Raw genomic sequence first — 21,656 nt, 5'->3', positions numbered from 1 at the left:
CATGTCAGGCTCCACGCTCAACGGAGAGTCTGAGATTTTCTCTCTCCCTCTCCCTCTGCCCCTCCTCCTGGCTCTCTCTCTAAAATAAATCTTTAAAAAAAAAAGAATATCTTGTTGCTTATGAAATGTTTTATAGTCAAGAATATACTCAAGAAAATATATTTATTTATGACAATTTTCATATAAAATACCATATTCAAAAACATATGCAAGAAAAATAGTTTATTTTGTGTGTGTGTGTGTGCTTCACCATAATTTTACTAGGAGGATTTATATTGTAATACTAATTGCCTGCCCTGAATTCTAATGTGTATCTACAGCTTCTTTTCTTTATTATTTTTTATTATGTTCAGTTAGTTAGCCACTGTTCAGTATATCATTAGTTTTTGATGTAGTGTTCAATGATTCATTAGTTACCTATAATACCCTGTGCTCGTCACAGCACGTGCCCTCCTTAATACCCATCACCCCGTTACCCCCTCCCCCCCACCCTCCTCTCCTCTGAAACTCTCAGTTTGTTTCCCGGGGTCCATAGTCTCTCATGGTTCGTCTCCCTCTTTGATTTCTCCCCCTTTGGATTTCCCTCCCTTCCCTTATGCTCCTCCGTGCTATTGCTTATGTTCCACATATGAATGAAACCATATGATAATTGTCTTTCTCTGCTTGACTTAACTTAGCATAATACCCTCAAAAATAGTTTATTCTTGACTGATAATTGCAAATGTTATTTCTGTGGATAATATATAGATTATAGTAAAAACAATAAGGCCATAGACTGTATAATTCCAATCATACAACATTCTGGAAATAGCAAAATTATAGGGACAGAAACCAGCTCTGTTTTGCCAAAATCTGGGAGTTGCGGTAATCAGGGTAGGGTTGACTCTTAAGGAACAGCATAGGAAGGGTTTGGGGGATGATGAAATGTTTCAGTGTGGTAAAGACATGATTCTATCATTTATCAAAATCTACACAACTGTACCCTACAAAAAGTAAATTTTACTGTATGGAAATTTAGCAAATCAACCAGGGTGTGGGGGGAGAGGTGGAATGCAGACTCTGACAAATGAATCACATCGAATGGGATGGGGAAGGAGCTGACCTAAGTAACTTTGAAAGGCAGTGTTATGACTGTTAGGCTAAAAACAAAAAGAACTGTGCACAAACACTGTACTCTCATTGACAAATTTGTTTCTCACATGAGTCTGGATTAGCAATTCTGAAACTACCATCTGTTTAACAAGGATGAATAAATAAGGACTAGCAATGTTGTGGGGGTACCTGGCTAGCTCAGTCAGTGGAGCATGCGACTCTTGATTTCAGGATTGTGAGTTCAAGCCCCATGTTGGGTGTAGAGGTTACTTAAAAACAGAATTAAAAAAAAAAAGAGAGGGGCGCCTCGGTGGCTCAGTCGGTTAAGCGGCTGCCTTCGGCTCAGGTCATGATCCCAGGGTCCTGGGATCGAGCCCCATGTCCGGCTCCCTGCTCGGCGGAGAGCCTGCTTCTCCCTCTCCCTCTGCCTGCCACTCTGCCTACTTGTGCTCTCTATCTCTCTGTCAAATAAATAAATAAAATCTTTTAAAAAAAATTAAAAAAAAGAGAAAGAAATATTGCAAATATTGCAAGCCATGTCAGAGAAAGAAATTACAAATAAGGGAAGGGGAGAAGCTAGAATGAACTCTGTGTTGCTGGACTGCAGCTGGAGGTTATCAAAATGGATTCATACTTATGTTTAATATATATGCAGATAGATAATATGGAAATACAGGTATGTGTTTAGCATGAGTTAGTATATATACATATATTTCCTAGCTCTAACTTCTTTGATGTACTGGAAGTAGCAACACCCAATTAGCAATGAGCACACCTAGTGCCCAGATCTTGGTTTCTAAATATTATTCTCTAATAAGCAGAACCAGAGTTACATGGAGAAATTGTTGATTCTAGGGCCTAGGCAGAGAAAATACAAAATGAGCACAGAACATCTTGTGATGACAAATGTAAGAAAATACTTCAAAAATAGTATGGAGGGGAGCCCCTGGGTGGCTCAGTCGGTTAAGCATCTGCCTTCGGCTCAGGTCATGAACTCAGGGTCCTGGGATCGAGTCCCACATCGGGCTCCCTGCTCAGCTGGAAGCTTGTTTCCCCCTCTCCCTCTGCCACTCCCCCTGCTGTGCTCCCTCTCTCTCTCCCTGTGTGTATTAAATGGATGAATAAAATCTATTAAAAAATAAAAAGAGGATGGAGGATACTAAAAAGACACTGGGGCCAACTCCAAAGAGTTCCCAATGGTCATTTTGAGCAACAAAATAACTGGTGACAGTCCTGGACCATAACTCCCAGAACACAATAAATATCTATGAGTTCATAATGATATAAATAAATAAACTGCAGAGAAGATACAAGTTTACCCTATAGAAGAATTCCAATGAATAACTATGGAAGGAATGAGGGACATCATTACAACCCCAGAGTAACGACTGCTGCCGGCAAGATGTACCAATGGATACCAAAATTAATGGCTGAAGGTTTAAGCAAACATAGAATATTTGTGGGGCACCTGCCTGGCTGAGTTGGTTGAGCATGTGACTCTTGACCTCGGGGTCATGAGTTTGAGCCCCATGCTGAGCGTAGAGAATACTTTAAAAAATTAGACTATCAAAACATCTCCCCCCAAATATTTAATAATTACAAAGGGAAAAATAGTAAATTTACAGTGGAGAATCCTGTCAGACACCACCTTAGCAGAGTGGTCATGGTTAATATCACCAGTAATAAGTCACATTGATATCATGAGCTCCCTGATACAGGGCCCAGAGAAGGACACAGAATCTCTGTGGTATACCTCCCAATAATTCATAACCCCAATTTAATCATAAGAAATCAAATGAGTGATAAGAAATCAGACAAACCAAAGTTGTGGGATGTTTTATAAAATGTGTGACTAGTGCTCTTCAAAAGTGTTATCATTGGGCACCTGGGTGGCACAGTCAGTTAAGCATCCCACTCTTGGTTTCGGCTCAGGTCATGATCTCAGGGTCATGAGATTGAGCCCCATGTTCGGGCTCCACATTCAGTGGGGAGTCTGCTTAAGATTCTCTCTCTCCCTCTGCCTCCCACCCCACTCCCTCATGCATATGCATGCTCTCTCTCTCTCTAAAATAAATAAATAAATGAATGAATGAATATTAAAACCAAAAATGTCATCATGAAAAACAAAGAAAGAGAGAAACTGTCATAGATTGCAGGAGCCTATGGAGACCTGATGAGTAAGTGCCATGGGGAATCCTGAATGCAGGTGAGAGAAGGAAGGAATATGGGCATTCTCATTCCAGGCCTGACAGAACCTCTGGAGGTGAGCTAATTTCATCTAGTAATTGAGGAAATCTTCGTAGGGTGAGAGCACTCAAGTAGTAGGAACAAGGAGGTAAATTTCTGCGCTGCAGCTAAGCCAATGAAAAGGAATGGATGATGATTGAGAGAAGAGAGTAGTTTTCAGATATTGAGATTAGGCATTTTTGTCCCCTCATCAATGCCGCTCCTTTCTGTTAAGGACCAAGATGCTCTCTACCCTCCGACATCTAGTTCTCCTGTCACTGTACACCAGCCCCCCAGACAGACCCGGCTTATACCCTTCTCGGCCACCCCGACCTTACCACTCCCACCTGTGGACAGGAAGCCCAAGCCCCTCTCTGAACACTGAGACATTGTGTGGAGAACAGCTTTCACCCAGGGTTCCGCACCAATGAGTGATAGCACCCATGCTGACATGCTTGATACCCTGTTACTGTTCAAATCTGGGCTCTGGGCCCTGTTTGCACCTGGGACATCTCTCTTCTCCCCTGCCACTCCACTCTATCAGAGCCTCTTCCCTTGATTGCCAGAGAGTAATGGAGCAGCCTGCTCCTCCCTGCAAGAAGGAAGACAGAGGAGTCCTGGATTCCCTAGGCAGCAGCACATATAAATTCCACAGCCACTGTGGGCTTAAGGAGAAGAAAAGAGAGACACAGTAGAAGGAAGGAGGCAGGAAAAAGCACCCCGGCTTCCAACCCATGTGAATTCTCTTGAGATGAAAAGAAGAAACTGCTCTGCCACATCCCTTCTCCTGCTACTCCTGCTTCCACTTGGGGGTTCAGAACTGAATGAGTGAATTAACTTTGGAGAAGATGCGAAGCTCCTCAGGGCCTGCAGAAATGGGGGTTGGAATCTACGAAGAAAAAACATCCTGGGGCGCCTGGGTGGCTCAGTTGGTTAAGCAACGGCCTTCGGCTCAGGTCATGATCCTGGAGTCCCGGGATCGAGTCCCGCATCGGTCTCCCTGCTCAGCGGGGAGTCTGCTTCTCCCTCTAACCCTCCCCCGTCTCATGCTCTCTCTCACTCATTCTCTCTCTCAAATAAATAAATAAAATCTTTAAAAAAAAAAAAAAGAAAAGAAAAAACATCCTGGGAGTGCCTGGGTGGCTCAGTCGTTAAGTGTCTGCCTTCGGCTCAGGTCATGATCCCAGCGCCCTGGGATTGAGCCCCACATCAGGCTCCCTGCTCAGCGGGAGGCCGGCTCTTCCTCTCCCACTCCCCCTGCTTGTGTTCCTGCTCTCTCTCTCTCTGTCTCTGTCAAATAAATAAATAAAAATCTTAAAAAAATAATATCCCGGGACTCAGGTAGGGCCAGTCTTAAGCAAAGCTATGGAATAAATGAATGAACTTTGGGAAGTTCTGGACCCTGCTATCTGCCCTCAACCTCTGTCACAGGGAAGCAGGGTTCCCAGGGTCCTGTTCATTCTCTTTCTCACACCCTCTTTAAGGAAATGATCTGCTTTTGATCATTTACATTTTAAGTTTTCCTATTTTAACTCTCCTTAAAAATAAAGGATTTGAGCTTAATAGGGGAATTTTGGGACTCAGTAGCAGATAGGGAGGAATTCTTTTGGACAGAGGAACCCAAAATTCCAAAATTTATGCCATGTAGGCTGTATTTATTCATAAGAATAAATACTCCCGGGCGCCTGGGTGGCTCAGTTGGTTAAGCGACTGCCTTCGGCTCAGGTCATGATCCTGGAGTCCCGGGATCGAGTCCCACATCAGGCTCCCTGCTCAGCAGGGAGTCTGCTTCTCCCTCTGACCCTCTTCCTTCTCATTCTCTCTCTCAAATAAATAAATAAAATCTTTAAAAAAAAAAAAGAATAAATACTCCCAGCTCTTTCGCAGCCAGCGCCGAGAGAGATGGGCATCTCTCGGGATAACTGGCACAAGCGCTGCAAGACCGGGGGCAAGAGAAAGCCCTACCACAAGAAGTGGAAGTATGAGCTGGGATGCCCCACTGCCAACACTAAGATTGGCCCCCGCAGCATACACACAGTCCGAGTCCGGGGAGGCAATAAGAAGTACTGTGCCTTGAGGCTAGATGTGGGGAACTTCTCCTGGGGCTCTGAGTGTTGTACACGAAAAACAAGGATTATTGATGTTGTCTACAACGATTCCAACAACGAACTGATCCTCACCAAGACCCTGGTGAAGAACTGTATTGTGCTCATTGACAGCACACCGTACCGACAGTGGTACGAGTCCCACTATGCACTGCCCCTGGGAAACAAGAAGGGGGCCAAGCTGACGCCCGAGGTGGAAGAGATTTTAAACAAAAAACAATCAAAGAAAATTCAGAAGAAATATGATGAAAGGAAAAAGAATGCCAAAATCAGCAGTCTTCTGGAGGAGCAACTCCAGCAGGGCAAGCTTCTTACGTGCATTGCTTCAAGACCAGGCCAATGTGGCCGAGCAGATGGCTACGTGCTAGAGGGCAAGGAGCTAGAGTTCTATCTGAGGAAAATCAAAGCCTGGAAAGGCAAATAAATCTTCCTCCTATCTTCAGTCATGTAATAAAGGTGTTTATTGTCCTGTAAAAAAAAAAAAAAAGAATAAATACTCCCAGTCCTGATGCCCTGAAGGTGGGGACAGTGGGAGGTACAGAGGCTTCATGTCTTCCTTCTACTCATGCCCAACTCAGTGCTGCTGTCAATCTCAATCAGCTCACACTTACAATCCCTCGTTAGTCATGCTACCACCAAACCACCTCGAATCTTACCTGCCTCCAGTCTTGCACTTCAGCTTCGGCACAGAACCAGGAACTGTCTCATTCTAAATCATATACAAAACCATGACCTGAATTTAATCTCTAGTTTGAATCACAGCTCCTGCCTCATTTGTTTACCCCAAACATAACTGGATGAGAAGCAACACACACAAACATGGGAGTAAGAATACCCAATTTGCTGAACTACTAACTCTGAGGATGGGGTGGGAGGGGGGAGTGACACTGAGAAAGAATCCGGTTTAGTGTTCCACAGAAAAAGACCAGAACTGCAAAAAGCAGAATCAAAGCCTGGTGAGCAGACCTTCTCAGGTTATGGTTTAGCTCTGGATACTCCATACTGTAGTGCAAGAGGATTCCTTGTGGAATATATTTTATTAGAATGAAACCTATAATACCAGAAGATCCTTCCTTAACTTGAATACATCCAACCACATTATATGGGGAGACCAGTCATATAAATGGGAAGGATAATTATTGAAAATATGAAGCAGAGCAGATGATGACAGGCAATCAAAGATCCACATTAATAGAGATTATTTTTTAGTAGGAACAGCCAGAATGTTTCCACTAGGAACCCACTGAGCAGCCCTGATGACTCACAGACAAGAGAAAAATATACTAGTGATGACCTGAGGAACACTGAAGGCCTAGGCCCCACTGATGACTACACTACTGAACCCCTGGTGACCTCTGAGGACTACACCTCGGCCGATCCGGGGACCACCGAGGACTACACCTCTGCCGATACAGGGACCACCGAGGACTATACCACTGCAGACCTGGGGACCACCGAGGACTATACCACTGCAGGCCTGGGGACCACCGAGGACTATACCACTGCAGATCCGGGGACCACCAAGGACTATACCGCTGCAGGCCTGGGGACCACCGAGGACTATACCACTGCAGGCCTGGGGACCACTGAGGACTATACCGGGGCAGACCTGGGGACCACCGAGGACTATACCACTGCAGATCCGGGGACCACCAAGGACTATACCACTGCAGGCCTGGGGACCACCGAGGACTATACCACTGCAGGCCTGGGGACCACTGAGGACTATACCGGGGCAGACCTGGGGACCACCGAGGACTATACCGCTGCAGACCCGGGGACCACCGAGGACTACACCTCTGCTGATCCAGGGACCACCGAGGACTATACCACTGCAGACCTAGGGACCACTGAGGACTATACCACTGCAGATCCAGGGACCACCAAGGACTATACCGCTGCAGGCCTGGGGACAACCGAGGACTATACCACTGAAGGCCCCGGGACCACTGAGGACTATACCGGGGCAGACCTGGGGACCACCGAGGACTATACCGCTGCAGACCCGGGGACCACCAAGGACTACACCTCTGCCCATCCAAGGACCACCGAGGACTATACCACTACAGACCTGGGGACCACCGAGGACTACACCTCTGCCCATCCAAGGACCACCGAGGACTATACCACTACAGACCTGGGGACCACCGAGGACTATACCGCTGCAGACCTGGGGACCACCGAGAACTCTACCGCTGCATACCTGGGGACCACCGAGGACTACACCGCTGCAGACCTGGGGACCACCAAGGACTATACCGCTACAGACCTAGGGACCACCGAGGACTATACCACTGCAGATCCAGGGACCACCGAGGACTATACCACTATAGACGTGGGGACCACCGAGGACTCTTTTACTGCAGACCCGGGGACCACCAAGCATTACACCACTAAACATCCAGACACTCGCCCTGAGGAAACAGATCCAGTTACCTCAGTGAAACCCATGGGCTGCGGACACCTATCAGAATCATCTTCATTTCCCTGGCTGCCACCACAGTGGCAATTGCACTCTTTGTTGGACTTGGCTTCTTTGTGGTGAGTATTGACCCAGGAATGTGAAGGACATTATGGGAAAAGGGGTATCTGAGGAGAAGGCTGTGGGCAGGAGGAGTTGAGGCATGATAAATTATCAGAGGTGAGGAAACCTACATAGAGAGAGCTTTGGAAAGACACAGAGAGAGACAGAGATGGGGAGAAAGGAGGGGAGCAAGAAGCATAAAAACTGAGGACAGAACTAAGGAAGAGAGTAGGTGTTAGAGACAGGGGGACGGAGAGAAAGAGGGAAGGAAACGAGAATATGGAGGAAAATAAAGCAGACAGAAAGAGGAACATAAAAGCACAAATACAGTAAGGCATAGTGAGATCTAGAGCAAGGCATAAACCATTATATATAAATAGATACAAAAATTTGGAAATTTTCATAAGAAGACAAGAAATTGGTGGTAAGAGGAGAGGAGGAAATAGAAACATTTTGAATGACCCACTCATGTCAAAAACGATGTTATTTTGTATTGATTACTACCCATTCTGAAATTCTGCAAAAGATTTTTTTTTTTAAAGATTTTATTTTTATTTATTCGAGAGAGAGAGAGAATGAAAGATAGAGAGTATGAGAGGGAAGAGGGTCAGAGGGAGAAGCAGACACCCTGCTGAGCAGGGAGCCCGATGTGGGCCTCGATCCCAGGACTCCAGGATCATGACCTGAGCCGAAGGCAGTCGCTTAACCAACTGAGCCACCCAGGCGCCCTGCAAAAGATTTTTTAAAACCAGGTTTGAGTAGGTTTTTATGAGCATGGCTATTCCATATTGGTGAGACAATTGGTAAGAGCTCTCAAAGCGGGGCTCTGGGTATTTTTTTTTTTTTTTTTTTGCCTCTGAGGGGCCCCATTGTTTCTACAAGAGGAGATAAAAAGACTCCATGCCATCCTTGTGGCTTGCTCTTACTGACTTTTGGTCTAAGACGTAAGCCTTCAAGGTCTGACTTCCGCTGGATAGGGAAGGGCTGGTCCTTTTTGGCCATCCTGACCTAAGGATTAAGTTCCCCTTGAAATCTTAACAAGTGACAGCTTACATGACTAGCCAGCTCATGCAGATCATTAAAGCCTCATTAATTCTTTTGGTCATTGATGCCACTGTGCACTGACCTCTGCCCCAAGAGGCAAACCCATAGCTTGGGATCAGTTTGTAGGTGTGATTTAAGCTGAAAAGAATGCATTATTCAGTTGGGGTGTTCATGTTTAATTCCACCAGAATCACACTATGAAACTAGAACATTCTGATAGATGGCTGACAAGAGGAAAATGGGAATAATAGCCTCTATATGTACTTGATACACATGTGAGTCATGTTGAGTATTCACTGGTAAAGGGAGGACCCTCTTGACTTCACTGTTACACAAACAAGTGGATTTCTAATTATGTGGATCACGATGAAGAGTCAGACACTCTTGCTCCAAGTTGGTGGATACTTTCCTCCCTCCAAACCAGGCCTGTAAGTGCTGATACAGAGCAGTCACTAGCAATGGCACCTTCTTAACTTCTTATAAAGACGAAAAATAAGAGATGGTTCAAAAGGCTCAGAGTACAGGGAGTAAGAGGAAAGATTTTGTTCCCAAACTTGCTGAATTCTTATAAACATTTAACCAAAAATGTTTAAAAGAATTATCTATATTTTCATCTTCCCCTCTAATTCCATTTATCAAAATAGTTTTATTTTCCCTATGTGACTTCAAAATTTTTGGAAATTAAGTATCTCTAGGGGTAAGTGTCAAGCTCTAAAGAAAATGGTGACATAGGAATTAGTCAGAGAGCTGGGAAGAGGAGCTGGATAGATCTTGATAACTCACCACAAGAGTTGAGAGGAACTGTCTTAAAACTAAACCACTTTGGGCACCTGGGTGGCTCAGCCATTAGGCGTCTGCCTTCGGCTCGGGTCGTGATCCCGGAGTCTTGGGATCGAGCCCCACATCAGGCTCCCTGCTCCATGGGAAGCCTGCTTCTCCCGCTCCCGCTCCCCCTGCTTGTGTTCCTGCTCTCACTGTGTCTCTCTCTTTCAAATAAATAAATAAATTCTTTAAAAAAAAAAAAACTAAACCACTTTCTTGTCCTCTAGAAAAATTGTTTCCTGCAGCCATTAAATCCACCCACCAGGGTTATTTATTTTCCCCATGCCATGGATTGGAGTGCACCATGAAGAGGATTCCAGCAGTAACTATAATGGGTTCTAGAGCAAATCAGACTGCAGTCTCTGCAGGACCATGAAGCATGATGTGCGCCCTCAGACCTCCACTCTTCTCCCCAATTACAGAGCCCTGGGACCACCAGGGGAGAAAGATAGCTGGCCCTGGGAATAAGCACATCAGGGACACCCAGAAGGAAGCCTGTCTGCTCTGCATATCCCCTAATTCTGTCTGCCCATAGTTGCTTCCTCAGGAAAATTGCCTTTACCTATCTACCAGGTTTAGTCATGAAAACTATTTGAGGGAGACAGACACAACTCAGGTATAAAGAGATATTCATTAATTCTGATCAAAGAAATAAAGCAAATGTTTGTCTGTTTCTGTCTAGGTCTCATATCTAAATTCATTCATTTAACAAAATGGTGGAGTACCTAGCATGGGCCAAACAATATGCCTTTCTGTCTAATCTGAGTCCGTGTACTTGAAGAATATGGGCTTTCTGGTCTCTCAATAGCACTACACGCAAGTCCTCTCTACACCCAGGCCAAAGGATTATGTTTACAGGATGTAGCTAACTGGCCATTCAACAAATATCCAGTGAGCACCTACAGCAGGGACAGGCCACTGTTGGTACAGTAACTATACTACAATATAGTTGTTGTACAATATAGTTGCTACAGTAACTGCGGTTCATCTCTCTCATGGTGTGAAATGAAGGACAAAGTCCTGACCCGATCTCTGACTTGGGAGAATATCTGTGCCTATATGAGTCACACAGGGAAGAATTTCTTTCATGGAAAGAGTTTATTTTGTGTGGATTCCTTAGGATTTCTTTTTTTTTATATATTTTATTTATTTATTTGACAGAGAGAGACACAGCGAGAGAGGAAACACAAGCAGGGAGAGTGGGAGAGGGAGAAGCAGGCTTCCTGCAGAGCAGGGAGCCCGATGCGGGGCTCGATCCCAGGACCCTGGGATCATGACCTGAGCCGAAGGCAGACGCTTAACGACTGAGCCACCCAGGCGCCCCAATAACTGTAGTAATTTAATGTGACGTGTGGTATTCTTTTGCTGAAGAATCCTTTCTTCCAACATTAATATGGTACCAATTCCTACAGCACAGTTAAGCAAATCTCCTTTGCCCTGTGATGACTCTGTTTTTTCACAGATTTTCCCATACAAACCATCTCAAGACCTTCGGTCTTTCAGTGTGCTATCAGACTGCCTGCCGTTCACTTAAGGCAAAGGCACCATTAAATGTTAACATAATCCTTGCTCTATTATTGTTAGTCTGTGACAATTGTAAAGTCTAATCATTTCTATTAATTTTATGTTGGTTTTATATTTAATAGGATCCAGAAAATGCTTACATTGTGATTTTAAAGATTACCTTCTAAAGAAAACGTATGTGGCAGAAACACCTATTTGCTATCCAAATTCCATTCTTTGTTTCTTACTTGGGGAACCCAAGTTTGTGTTGGGTGGCAATATGCCCATTTTCCAGTGTCCCTTGCAGCCAAGTGTAGGGATGAGATATGGTTCTGGCCAATGAGATGCAGGTAGAAGCCTCTGGGGCTGTGTTCCTTCTAACATGAAAAGGCAGAGCGTGACCAGGAGAAAACACTTCACCCTTCAGCCTTCACTCTTCTTCCCACCTGGAATATAAGTATGAGACCTAGAGATGCAGCAAGCATGCTGAGACCAAGAGGAGACAAGTGGGAAGGTGAAGGTTGTCACGCTGAGAGAGGAGTAAAGAAATCACTTGGGTCCCCAATGGTGCTGCTACAGCCTGGCTACTGCCCCCAGACTGTATACGAGACGAATAAAGTGTTGCAGCTTAGTTAGGTGGCATTCTGTAATTCCAGACAAATGGGATCCTAAGTGATATGACATGCTTTTAAAATATCATAAAGAACATGTGGACTACCATAGTTCCCATTTGGGAAACACCATAGTAGGTCCTTTCTAGTGCTAAGTGCTAATGCATACTATACTCATTATGACACTTACGATTTGTTGCATGTATCTATGCATGCCATCTCTTTAGATATATAGCTCATCCCTTCATGTGAGTCCAGTCCCACTCAGCTAATCCTCCTGTTTTCTTTATAAAGTCCAGTGCTGAAAAGAATTCTTTAAGTATTGTTTAGGAGTGGTACCAAATCCAGATGACCCCAAATGGCACATGCTGTTACTATGCTGCCCAGACTAAGAAGACCAGGCAAGCACACACCTTACAGAATTGTGCCTGAACACAATTTATGCCTGTTTGGGCATGTCACCCCTCACAAAAACGTCTGTGAATGCACGTTCTGGTCCCATAACCTGCCTTTACAAACAAGAATGCTTGTGAAGTTATCTAGCAATAGTGATTCAACATCACCCCTACAGAAGTATTGTTTGATACCTGTGTGGACACATAATTATTTTTCAAATCTAGTCATGACCATTCCTGTGATTTATCTGCAACTCCTCTCTGTGGTCTCTGTATATCACTATATTTATTTCCTTTATGGAGCTGAATCCAAGCTGAACTTATCTTTACTTATGTTTTAATTTATTTATTCTGTCTGTCTCCTTTCACTAGAATCTCAGTTCCTTGAGAATAAGGGTTTTGAGAGCAATACATGAAAGAGTAAACATTCAGCAATCACTGTGCTTCATTAATTCTAAGATGCACATTTCCCCCCACTGCATATAGTTTAAAATGGAGTTTAAAATGGAAATGCGTCTTACCACTGATGGCATGTCATAGTTTAGTTGGCAGCACTTTTTCTTTCTTTGTTGGGACATAAGGGCTCCTTGCTCAGCGGGGAGCCTCCTTCTCCCTCTCCCTCTGCAGCTCCCCCTGCTTGTGCTCTCTCCCTCTCCCTCTCTCTCAAGTAAAATAAATAAAACCTTAAAAAAAAAAAAGAGTTGGACGTTTAACCAACTGAGCCACCCAGGTGCCCCCCCCAACTGGAATTTAAACAAAAACTTTAAAAAGAAAACCACCAATTACAGTACAATGTGCCAAGTGCTATAATAGAGGTATATATTGGTGTGGAGCCCAAAGGAGGGGCCTCCCTCAGCCGCTGCAGACCCAAGAAAGCTTCCCAGGGAAAGAGATAACTGACCTGGAATTTATGACATATTTATGGGCACTTTTGCTGCTTTCACTTATGTTGTCTTTTTTGATCCTCATATCAACTCTGTGACATAGGAAAATCATCCTGTCTTAGAAACACAGACTGAGGCTCAGAGAAGTTAAATAAATTGCCCCCAGATCAGGATGAATGGTAAGTGGTACAGCAGGGTAGAAGAGGGTGGAGTGAAGCTCAGGTCTTCTGGCTCCAGCAGCATTTGCTTTTTACCTCATTAGATCTGAATTTCAAGTGATGAACAGCCCCTCAGCACCCTCCTCATAAAAAACCTCCATTAGCTTATGATGAGAGGCCCTTGGATCTTTCCTTTTATCTGTTTTAGGTTTGAGCAAGGCAAGAGAAACCAGACATAGTCCCCATTCCTGAGGAGCCCTAGTCCGAAAATGAGTTGTAGACACACATGCACAAAAGAACCATCTTTGTGTGTGCAAAGAATGGTAGGAAAGGTGTCATCGGTTTTGGCATTTACAGTATTTATTTGCTTTGAGTGGTTCTGCTCTTAAAAATATTTGGAGCATCTCAGACCCCATCCTTGAGAGAACTTGGACTGAACACAAGAAGAGTCACTCCAGTCGCTCAGAAGTTCATATAAAGTTTTTGAGGCAGTCCCCAAATCAAGATGGCTTTAAGGTATTTGTGATTTTTTCTACCCAGAAGTGTTTTTTAACTTCTGTACTCTATATATGGGAAGGTGGAATGTGATGATTTGTTTAGCTATCCATCAGGTCTTGCCTGAGTATACATATGCGAGTTACTATGTGTGGCTCTGAGGACACAGTGGAAAGCCATGAAACAACTTCTACCATCAAGATATCTGGTGGAAGCTAATGGACATGGCTGTCATGTAGATGCAAAAGTTGTGAAATATCTCAGTGTTCCACACCCTCTTTGGGAAATTCAAGACTTTTCAGCAATGACATTTATCATCAGCAATGTAACCATACAAGGAAGGTAAACTACAGATGCACCCCCGAGCAGAGGCATTCATGCTGAGACCACAGCTGATGCATTCTTTCTCATGTTGATTAGTATGCACTGCTTGTGTCTAGCTGCTTGCAGTTGATACCTGATTTGTGAATGAAGCTGAGGTATAATGCAGTGTTGGATACTGGATCACAGAGGCTATAACTATTTTAAAAAACAGATCTCATGGGGTGCCTGGCTGCCTCAGTTGGTAGAGCATGCAACTCTTGATCTCAGGATTGTAAGTTCAAGCCCCTCACTGGGTATAGAGATTACTTAAAAAAAAAAAAATCCAACTCACTGTAAAGCCAAATAAATACCATGAATGTTACAGTTGATGAAAAATGGCTATTAGAGGGTGCCTGGGTGGCTCAATTGTTAAGCATCTGCCTTCGGCTCAGGTCATGATCCCAGGGTCCCGGGATCGAGCCCCACATCGGGCTCCCTGCTCCATGGGAAGCCTGCTTCTCCCTCTCCCATTCCCCCGCTTGTGTTCCCTCTCCCACTTTCTCTGTCAAATAAAATCTTAAAAAAAAAAAAGAAAAGAAAAATGGCTATTAGAGGGGCACCTGGGTGGCTCAGTCGGTTAAGCGTCTGCTTTCACCTCAGGTCATGATCCCACAGTCCTGGGATGGAGTCCCACGTCAGGCTCCTTGCTCGTCAGGGAGCTTGCTTCTCCCTCTCCCTTTCCTCCTTGCTCATGCTCTCTCTCACTATCTCTGTCTCTCTCTCTCAAATAAATAAATAAATAAAATCTTTAAAATGGCTATTAGGAAACTTTGGATATGGTTAAATTGTTAAATTGACATGGATAAAGATTTAATTAGAATGTATATTCAGCATGGGAGAGGAGATAATGAGGAGGAATGCAATAACAGTCAAAATGTCAAAGCAACTGCAGAAACAGCATCCATGGCAACAAATGGCCTGGACGGAAGAGGGATTCCTGGACTACCTGTATCTTCCTGAAGAAATGGGTTTTAAAAATTGAGATATAATTGACATATAACATTATATTAGTTTTCATATTTGTATATATTGCAAAATGATCACCACAATAAATCTAGTTAACATCCATCACAACACACAGTTACACATTTTTTTCTTGTGTTGAGAACTTTTAAGATCTACTCTCATAGCAACTTGCAAATATGCAATACAGTATTATTAACTATAGTCATGGTGTTGTTTGTACTTACTTGTTTTATAAATGGAAGTTGTTACCTTTTGGCCACCTTCATCCATTTCACCCACTAGCTGGCTTTAGCAACCACCAATTTGTTCTCTGTATCTTTTTTTTTTTAAAGATTTTATTTATTTATTCGACAGAGAGAGACACAGTAAGAGGGAACACAAGCAGAGGGAGTGGGAGAGGGAGAAGCAGGCTTCCCACCGAGCAGGGAGCCTGATGCGGGGCTTGATCCCAGGACCCTGGGATCATGACCTGAGCCAAAGGCAACCACTTAACGACTGAGCCACCCAGGCACCCCTGTTCTCTGTATCTTTGAGTTCAGCTTTTGTTTTGTTTTGTCTTTAGATTTCACATATAAGTGAAATCATATGGTATTTGTCTTTCTCTATCTGGCCTATTTCACTCAGCATAATGCCCTTGAAGTCCATCCATGTTGTTGCAATGGCAGGATTTCCTTCTTTTTATGGCTGAATAATATTGCATTGCATTATATGCCACAACTTCTTTAACCATTCATCTGTTGATGGACACTTAGGTTGTTTCCATATCTTGGCTCCTGTAAATAATGCTGCAATAGGGGTTTATATATCTTTTCAAGGTAGTGTTTTCATTTTTTTTAAGATTTTATTTATTTATTTGACAGAGAGAGAGCACAAGTACGCAGAGCGTCAGGCAGAGGCAGAGGGAGAAGCAGACTCCCTGCTGAGTGGGGAGCCCAACACAGGACTCGATCCCAGGACCCTGGGATCATGACCTGAGCCAAAGGCCGATGCTTAACCGACTGAGCCACACAGGTGCACTTTCATTTCTTTTTTAAAAAATATTTTATTCATTTTTGCAAGAGAGAGAGCACACATGAGTGGCAGGGAGGGGGCAGAAGGAGAAGCAGACTCCCTGCTGAGCAGAGAGCCTGATGCAGGGCTCCATCCCAGGACCCTGGGATCATGACCTGAGCCGAAGGCAGATGCTTCACCGACTAAGCCACCCGGGTGCCCAGTGTTTTCATTTCTTTTGAATAAATACCCTGAAGTGGAATTGCTGGATCACATGGTAGTTCTATTTCTAATTTTTTGAGGAACCTCCATACTGGCTGCACAATTTCTCTCTCCACCAACAGTGAAACGACGGTCCCCTTTTCCTCACGTCATTGTCAACACTTATTATTTCTTGTCATTTTAGCCATTCTAAAGGTGTGAAGTGATGTCTCATTGTGGTTTTGGTTTACATATCTCTGATGTCTCATGATTAGTGATATTGACCACCTTTTCATGTACATGTTGGCCATCTTTATGTCTTCTCTGGAAAAATGTCTATTCAGATCCTCTGCCCATTTTTAATTGGATTGTTTGCTTTCTGTAATTGAATTATATGATTAACTTATATATTTTGGATATTAACCCCTTATCAGATATATGATCTGTCAATATTTGGTCCCATTCGGTAGGTTGCCTTTTCACTTCCTTGATAGTTTCCTTTGCTCTGCAGAATGAAATGTCTTGATGAGCCCTCTAGTGGCAATGGCTGGTTAGTGTCCCTCTGAAAGATGAGCACCTCTTGAAAACTGCCTACTTTTGAGTGCCTCAAGGGAAGTTGGCTTGTCTCACAGGTCACACACCAGCTCACTCCTCATCTTGCACTTGCTGAGGACTGAGGCACAGGATATGTCCATAAAAAACTACAATTTTTCACTGAATCTAAGACTCCATTAGCTGGCAAACATATCGTTATTTCATGCAACAGAAAAGAAAGAAAGAAAGAAAGAAAGAAAGAAAGAAAGAAAGAAAGAAAGAAAGAAAGAAAGAAAGAAAGAAAGAAAGAAAAGAAAAGAAAAAACAATTAAATGATGACATGCCAAAAACTTCCAAATTCATTCTATGAGGCCAGCATATTACCTTGATCCCAAAACCAGAAGAAGACCCCACCAAAAAGAATTACAGACCAATATCCCTGATGAATATGGATGCAAAAATTCTCACCAAGGTACTAGCTAATAGGATCAAAGGGTACATTAAAAGGATTATTCACCATGACCAAGTGGGATTTTTTCCTGGGCTGCAAAGGTGGTTCAACATCCACAAATCAATCAATGTGATACACCACACTAATAAAAGAAAGGACAAGAACCATTGATCCTCTCATTAGATGCAGAAAAAGCATTTAACAAAGTACAGCATCCTTTCTTGATTAAAACTCTCCAGTGTAGGGATAGAAGAAACATACCTCAATATCATAAAAGCTATCTATGAAAAGCCCACAGTGAATATCATTTTCAATGGGGAAAAACTGAGAGCTTTTCCCCTAAGGTCAGGAACACACCAGGAATGTTCATTCTCACCACTGTTGTTCAACATAGTACTGGAAGTCCTAGCCTCAGCAATCAGACAACAAAAAGAAATAAAAGGCATCCAAATCAGCAAAGAAGAACTCAAATTTTCCCTCTGCAGAGAGTGAAACATGATACTCTATTGTTGAAAACCCAAAAGATTCCACCCAAAAATTACTAGAACTCATACAGGAATTCAGCAAAGTGGCAGGATATAAAATCGGTGCACAGAAATCAGTTGCATTTCTATACACTAACAATGAGACAGAAGGAAAAGAAATTAAGAAATTGATCCCATTTACAATTGCACCAAAAACTATAATATACGTAGGAATAAACCTAACCAAGGAGGTAAAGGATCTGTACTCAGAAAACTATAAAACATGCATGAAAGAAATTGAGGAAGATACAAAGAAATGGGAAAACTTTCCATGCTCATGGATTAGAAAAACAAATATTGTTAAAATGTCTATGCTATCTAGAGCAATCTATACATTCAGTGCAATCCCTATCAAAATACCATCAACTTTTTTCAAAGAAATGGAACAAATAATCCTAAAATTTGTATGGAACCAGAAAAGACCCCAAATAGCCAGAGGAATGTTGAAAAAGAAAAGCAAAGCTTGTGGCATCACAATTCCGGACTTCAAGCTCTATGACAAAGCTGTCATCATCAAGACAGTATGGCACTGGCACAAAAACAGACACATAGATCAATGGAACAGAATAGAGAGCCCAGAAATGGACCCTCAACTCTATGGTCAACAAAGCAGGAAAGAATATCCAATGGAAAAAAGTCTCTTAAACAAATGGTGTTAGGAAAATCGGACAGCCACATGCAGAAGGATGAAACTAGATCACTTTCTTACCCCATATACTAAAATAAACTCAAAATGGATGAAAGACCTAAATGTGAGCTGGAAATCCATCAGAATCCTAGAGGAGAACACAGGCAGCAACCTCTTTGACCTCGGCCACAGCAACTTCTTGCTAGACATGTCTTTAAAGGCAAGGGAAACATAAGCAAAAATGAACTATTGGGACTTCATCAAGATAAAAAGCTTCTGCACGGCAAAGAAAACAGTCGGCAAAACCAAAAGACAACCTACAGAATGGGAGAAGATATTTGCAAATGTTTTATCAGATAAAGGGTTAGTATCCAAAATCTATATAGAACTTATCAATCACAACACCCAAAAACCGCAAAATCCAGTCAAGAAATGGGCAGAGGATATGAACAGATATTTCTCCAAAGAAGATATACAGGGGCACCTGGGTGGCTCAGTCATTAAGCGTCTGCCTTCGGCTCAGGTCATGATCCCAAGGTCCTGGGATTGAGTACCGTATCAGGCTCCCTGTTCCACAGGAAGTCTGCTTCTCCCTCTCCCACTCCCCCTGCTTGTGTTCCCTCTCTCCTGTCTCTCTCTCTGTCAAATAAATAAAATCTTAAAACAAACAAAGAAGACATACTAATAGCTAACAGACACATGAAAAAAGTGCTCCACATCACTTGCCATCAGGGAAATACAAATCAAAACCACAATGAGATACCACCTCACACCAGTTAGAATGGCCAAAATTAACATGGCAGGGAACAACAAATGTTGGCGAGGATGTGGAGAAAGGGGAACCCTCCTACACTGTTGGTGGGAATGCAAGCTGGTGCAACCACTCTGGAAAACAGTGTGGAGGTTCCTCAAGATGTTAAAAATAGAACTACCCTATGACCCAGCAAATGCACTACTGGGTATTTACCACAAAGATGCATATGTTGTGAAAAGAAGGGGCATCTGCACCCCAGTGTTCATAGGAGCAATGTCCACAATATCCAAACTGTGGGAGAAGCTGAGATGTCTTTCAACAGATGAATGGATAAAGAGGATGTGGTCCATATATACAATGGAATATTACTCAGCCATCAGAAAGGATGAATACCTACCATTTGCATCCACAGGGATGGAACTGGAAGGAGTTATGCTAAGTGAAATAAGTCAAGCACAGAAAGACAATTATCATATGGTTTCACTCATATGTGGAATATAAGGAATACAGAGGACCAATAGGGGAAGGGAGGGAGAACTGAAGGGAAGAAATCAGAGAGGGAGACAAACCTGAGAGACTCTTGACTCTGGGAAACAAACTGAGGGTTGCAGAAGGGAGGGGGTGGGGGGATGGGGTAACCAGGTAATGCGTATTAAGGAGGGCACGTGTTGTGCTGAGCACTGGGTGTTATATACAACTAATGAATCGTTGAACACTACTACATCAAAAACTAATGATGTACTCTATGTTGGCTAACTGAACATAATAAAAAAGAAAGAGAAAGAAAAAGAAAGAAGAAAGAAAGAAAGAAAGAAAGAAAGAAAGAAAGAAAGAAAGAAAAGAAAAAAAAAGAAATTGAGGAAGTCAGAAAGAGATGGAAAAACATTCCATGCTAATGGAGTAGAAAATAAACATTGTGAAATGTCTATGCTGCCCAGAGCAATCTATGCTCTATTCAAAGAAATCCCTATCAAAATACACATCAACATTTTTCTCACAGCTGGAACAAACAATCTTAAAATTTTATGGAACCCAAAAAGACCCCAAATCGCCAGGGGAATGTTGAAAAAGAAAACCAAAGCTGGGGGTATCACAATGCCTGACTTCAAGCTATATTACAAAGCTGTAATCATCAAGACAGCATAGTATCAGCACAAAAACAGACACGTAAATCAATGGAACAGAATAGAGACCCCAGAAATGGACCCTCAACTCTATGGTCAACTAATCTTTGACAAAGCAGGAAAGAACATCCAAGGGAAAAAAGACAGTCTTTTCAATAAATTATGCTGGGAAAATTGGACAGCCACATTCAGAAGAATGAAACTGGACCATTCCCTTACACCATACACAAATATAAACTCAAAATGGATGAAAGATCTAAATGTAAGACAGCAATCCATCAAAATCCTAGAGGAGAACACAGGCAGTAACCTCTTCAACCTTGGCCACATCACCTTTTTCCAAGACACGTCTCTAAAGGCAAGGGAAACAAAAGCAAAAATGAGCTATTGGGACTTCATCAAGATACAAAGCTTCTGCATGACAAGGGAACTACAAGGCAACCCATGGAATGGGAGAAGATATTTGCAAATGACATAACATATAAAGGGCTGGTATCCAAGATCTATAAAGAACTCCTCAAATTCAACACACAGAAAACAAATAATCCAGTCAAGAAATGGGCAGAAGACATGAACAGACACTTCTCCAAAGAAGACATACAAATGACTAACAGACACATGAAAAAATGCTCCACAGCATTTGCCATGAGGGAAATACAAATCAAAACCACAATGAGATAACACCTCACACCAGTCAGAAAGGCTAAAATTAACAAGTCAGGAAACAACACATGTTGGCGAGGATGCGGAGAACGGAACCCTCCTACACTATTGGTGGGAATGCAAGCTGGTACAGCCACTCTGGAAAACAGTATGGAGGTTCCTCAAGACGTTAAAAATAGACCTACCCTATGACCCAGCAATTGCACTACTAGGTATTTAACCAAAGGATACAAACATAGTGATTCCAAGGGCCACATGCTCCTCAATGTTTATAGCAGCAACGTCCACAATAGCCACACTATGAAAAGAGCACAGATGTCCATCGACAGATGAATGGATAAAGAAGATGTGAGATAGATAGATAGATAGATAGATAGATAGATAGATAGATACACACACACACACACACACACACACACACACACACACACACACACACACAATGGAATATTACTCGGCCATCAAAAAGAATGAAATATTACCATTTGCAATGACAAGGATGGAACTAGGGGGTATTATGCTAAGTGAAATAAGTCAGTCAGAGAAAGACAAACATCATATGATTTCACTTATATGTGGAATTTAAGAAATAAAACAGA

General features: G+C 42.9%; 1 protein-coding gene and 1 pseudogene across 1 annotated transcript; both read left to right on the top strand.

Annotated features, from left to right (window-relative positions):
- Positions 1–5,203: 5,203 nt before the first annotated feature.
- LOC114199253 (small ribosomal subunit protein eS8 pseudogene) lies at positions 5,204–5,900 on the top strand (annotated as a pseudogene).
- A 386-nt stretch (positions 5,901–6,286) lies between these two features.
- MUC22 (mucin 22) lies at positions 6,287–7,968 on the top strand. Its single transcript, XM_088023773.1, has 3 exons — positions 6,287–6,291; positions 6,636–6,964; positions 7,031–7,968. Exons 1-3 carry the CDS (start codon positions 6,287–6,289, stop codon positions 7,966–7,968), a joined length of 1,272 nt encoding a protein of 423 aa, XP_087879899.1.
- Positions 7,969–21,656: the final 13,688 nt, after the last annotated feature.

The sequence above is a fragment of the Eumetopias jubatus genome, unplaced genomic scaffold (assembly GCF_037043125.1).
Source record: "Eumetopias jubatus isolate StellerSeaLion01/CBP00866 unplaced genomic scaffold, mEumJub1_p1.0 scaffold_6, whole genome shotgun sequence".
Classification (NCBI taxonomy): Eukaryota; Metazoa; Chordata; class Mammalia; order Carnivora; family Otariidae; genus Eumetopias; species Eumetopias jubatus.
Note: the sequence above shows the minus strand (reverse complement) of the source record. Positions and strands in the feature narration are given on the sequence as shown.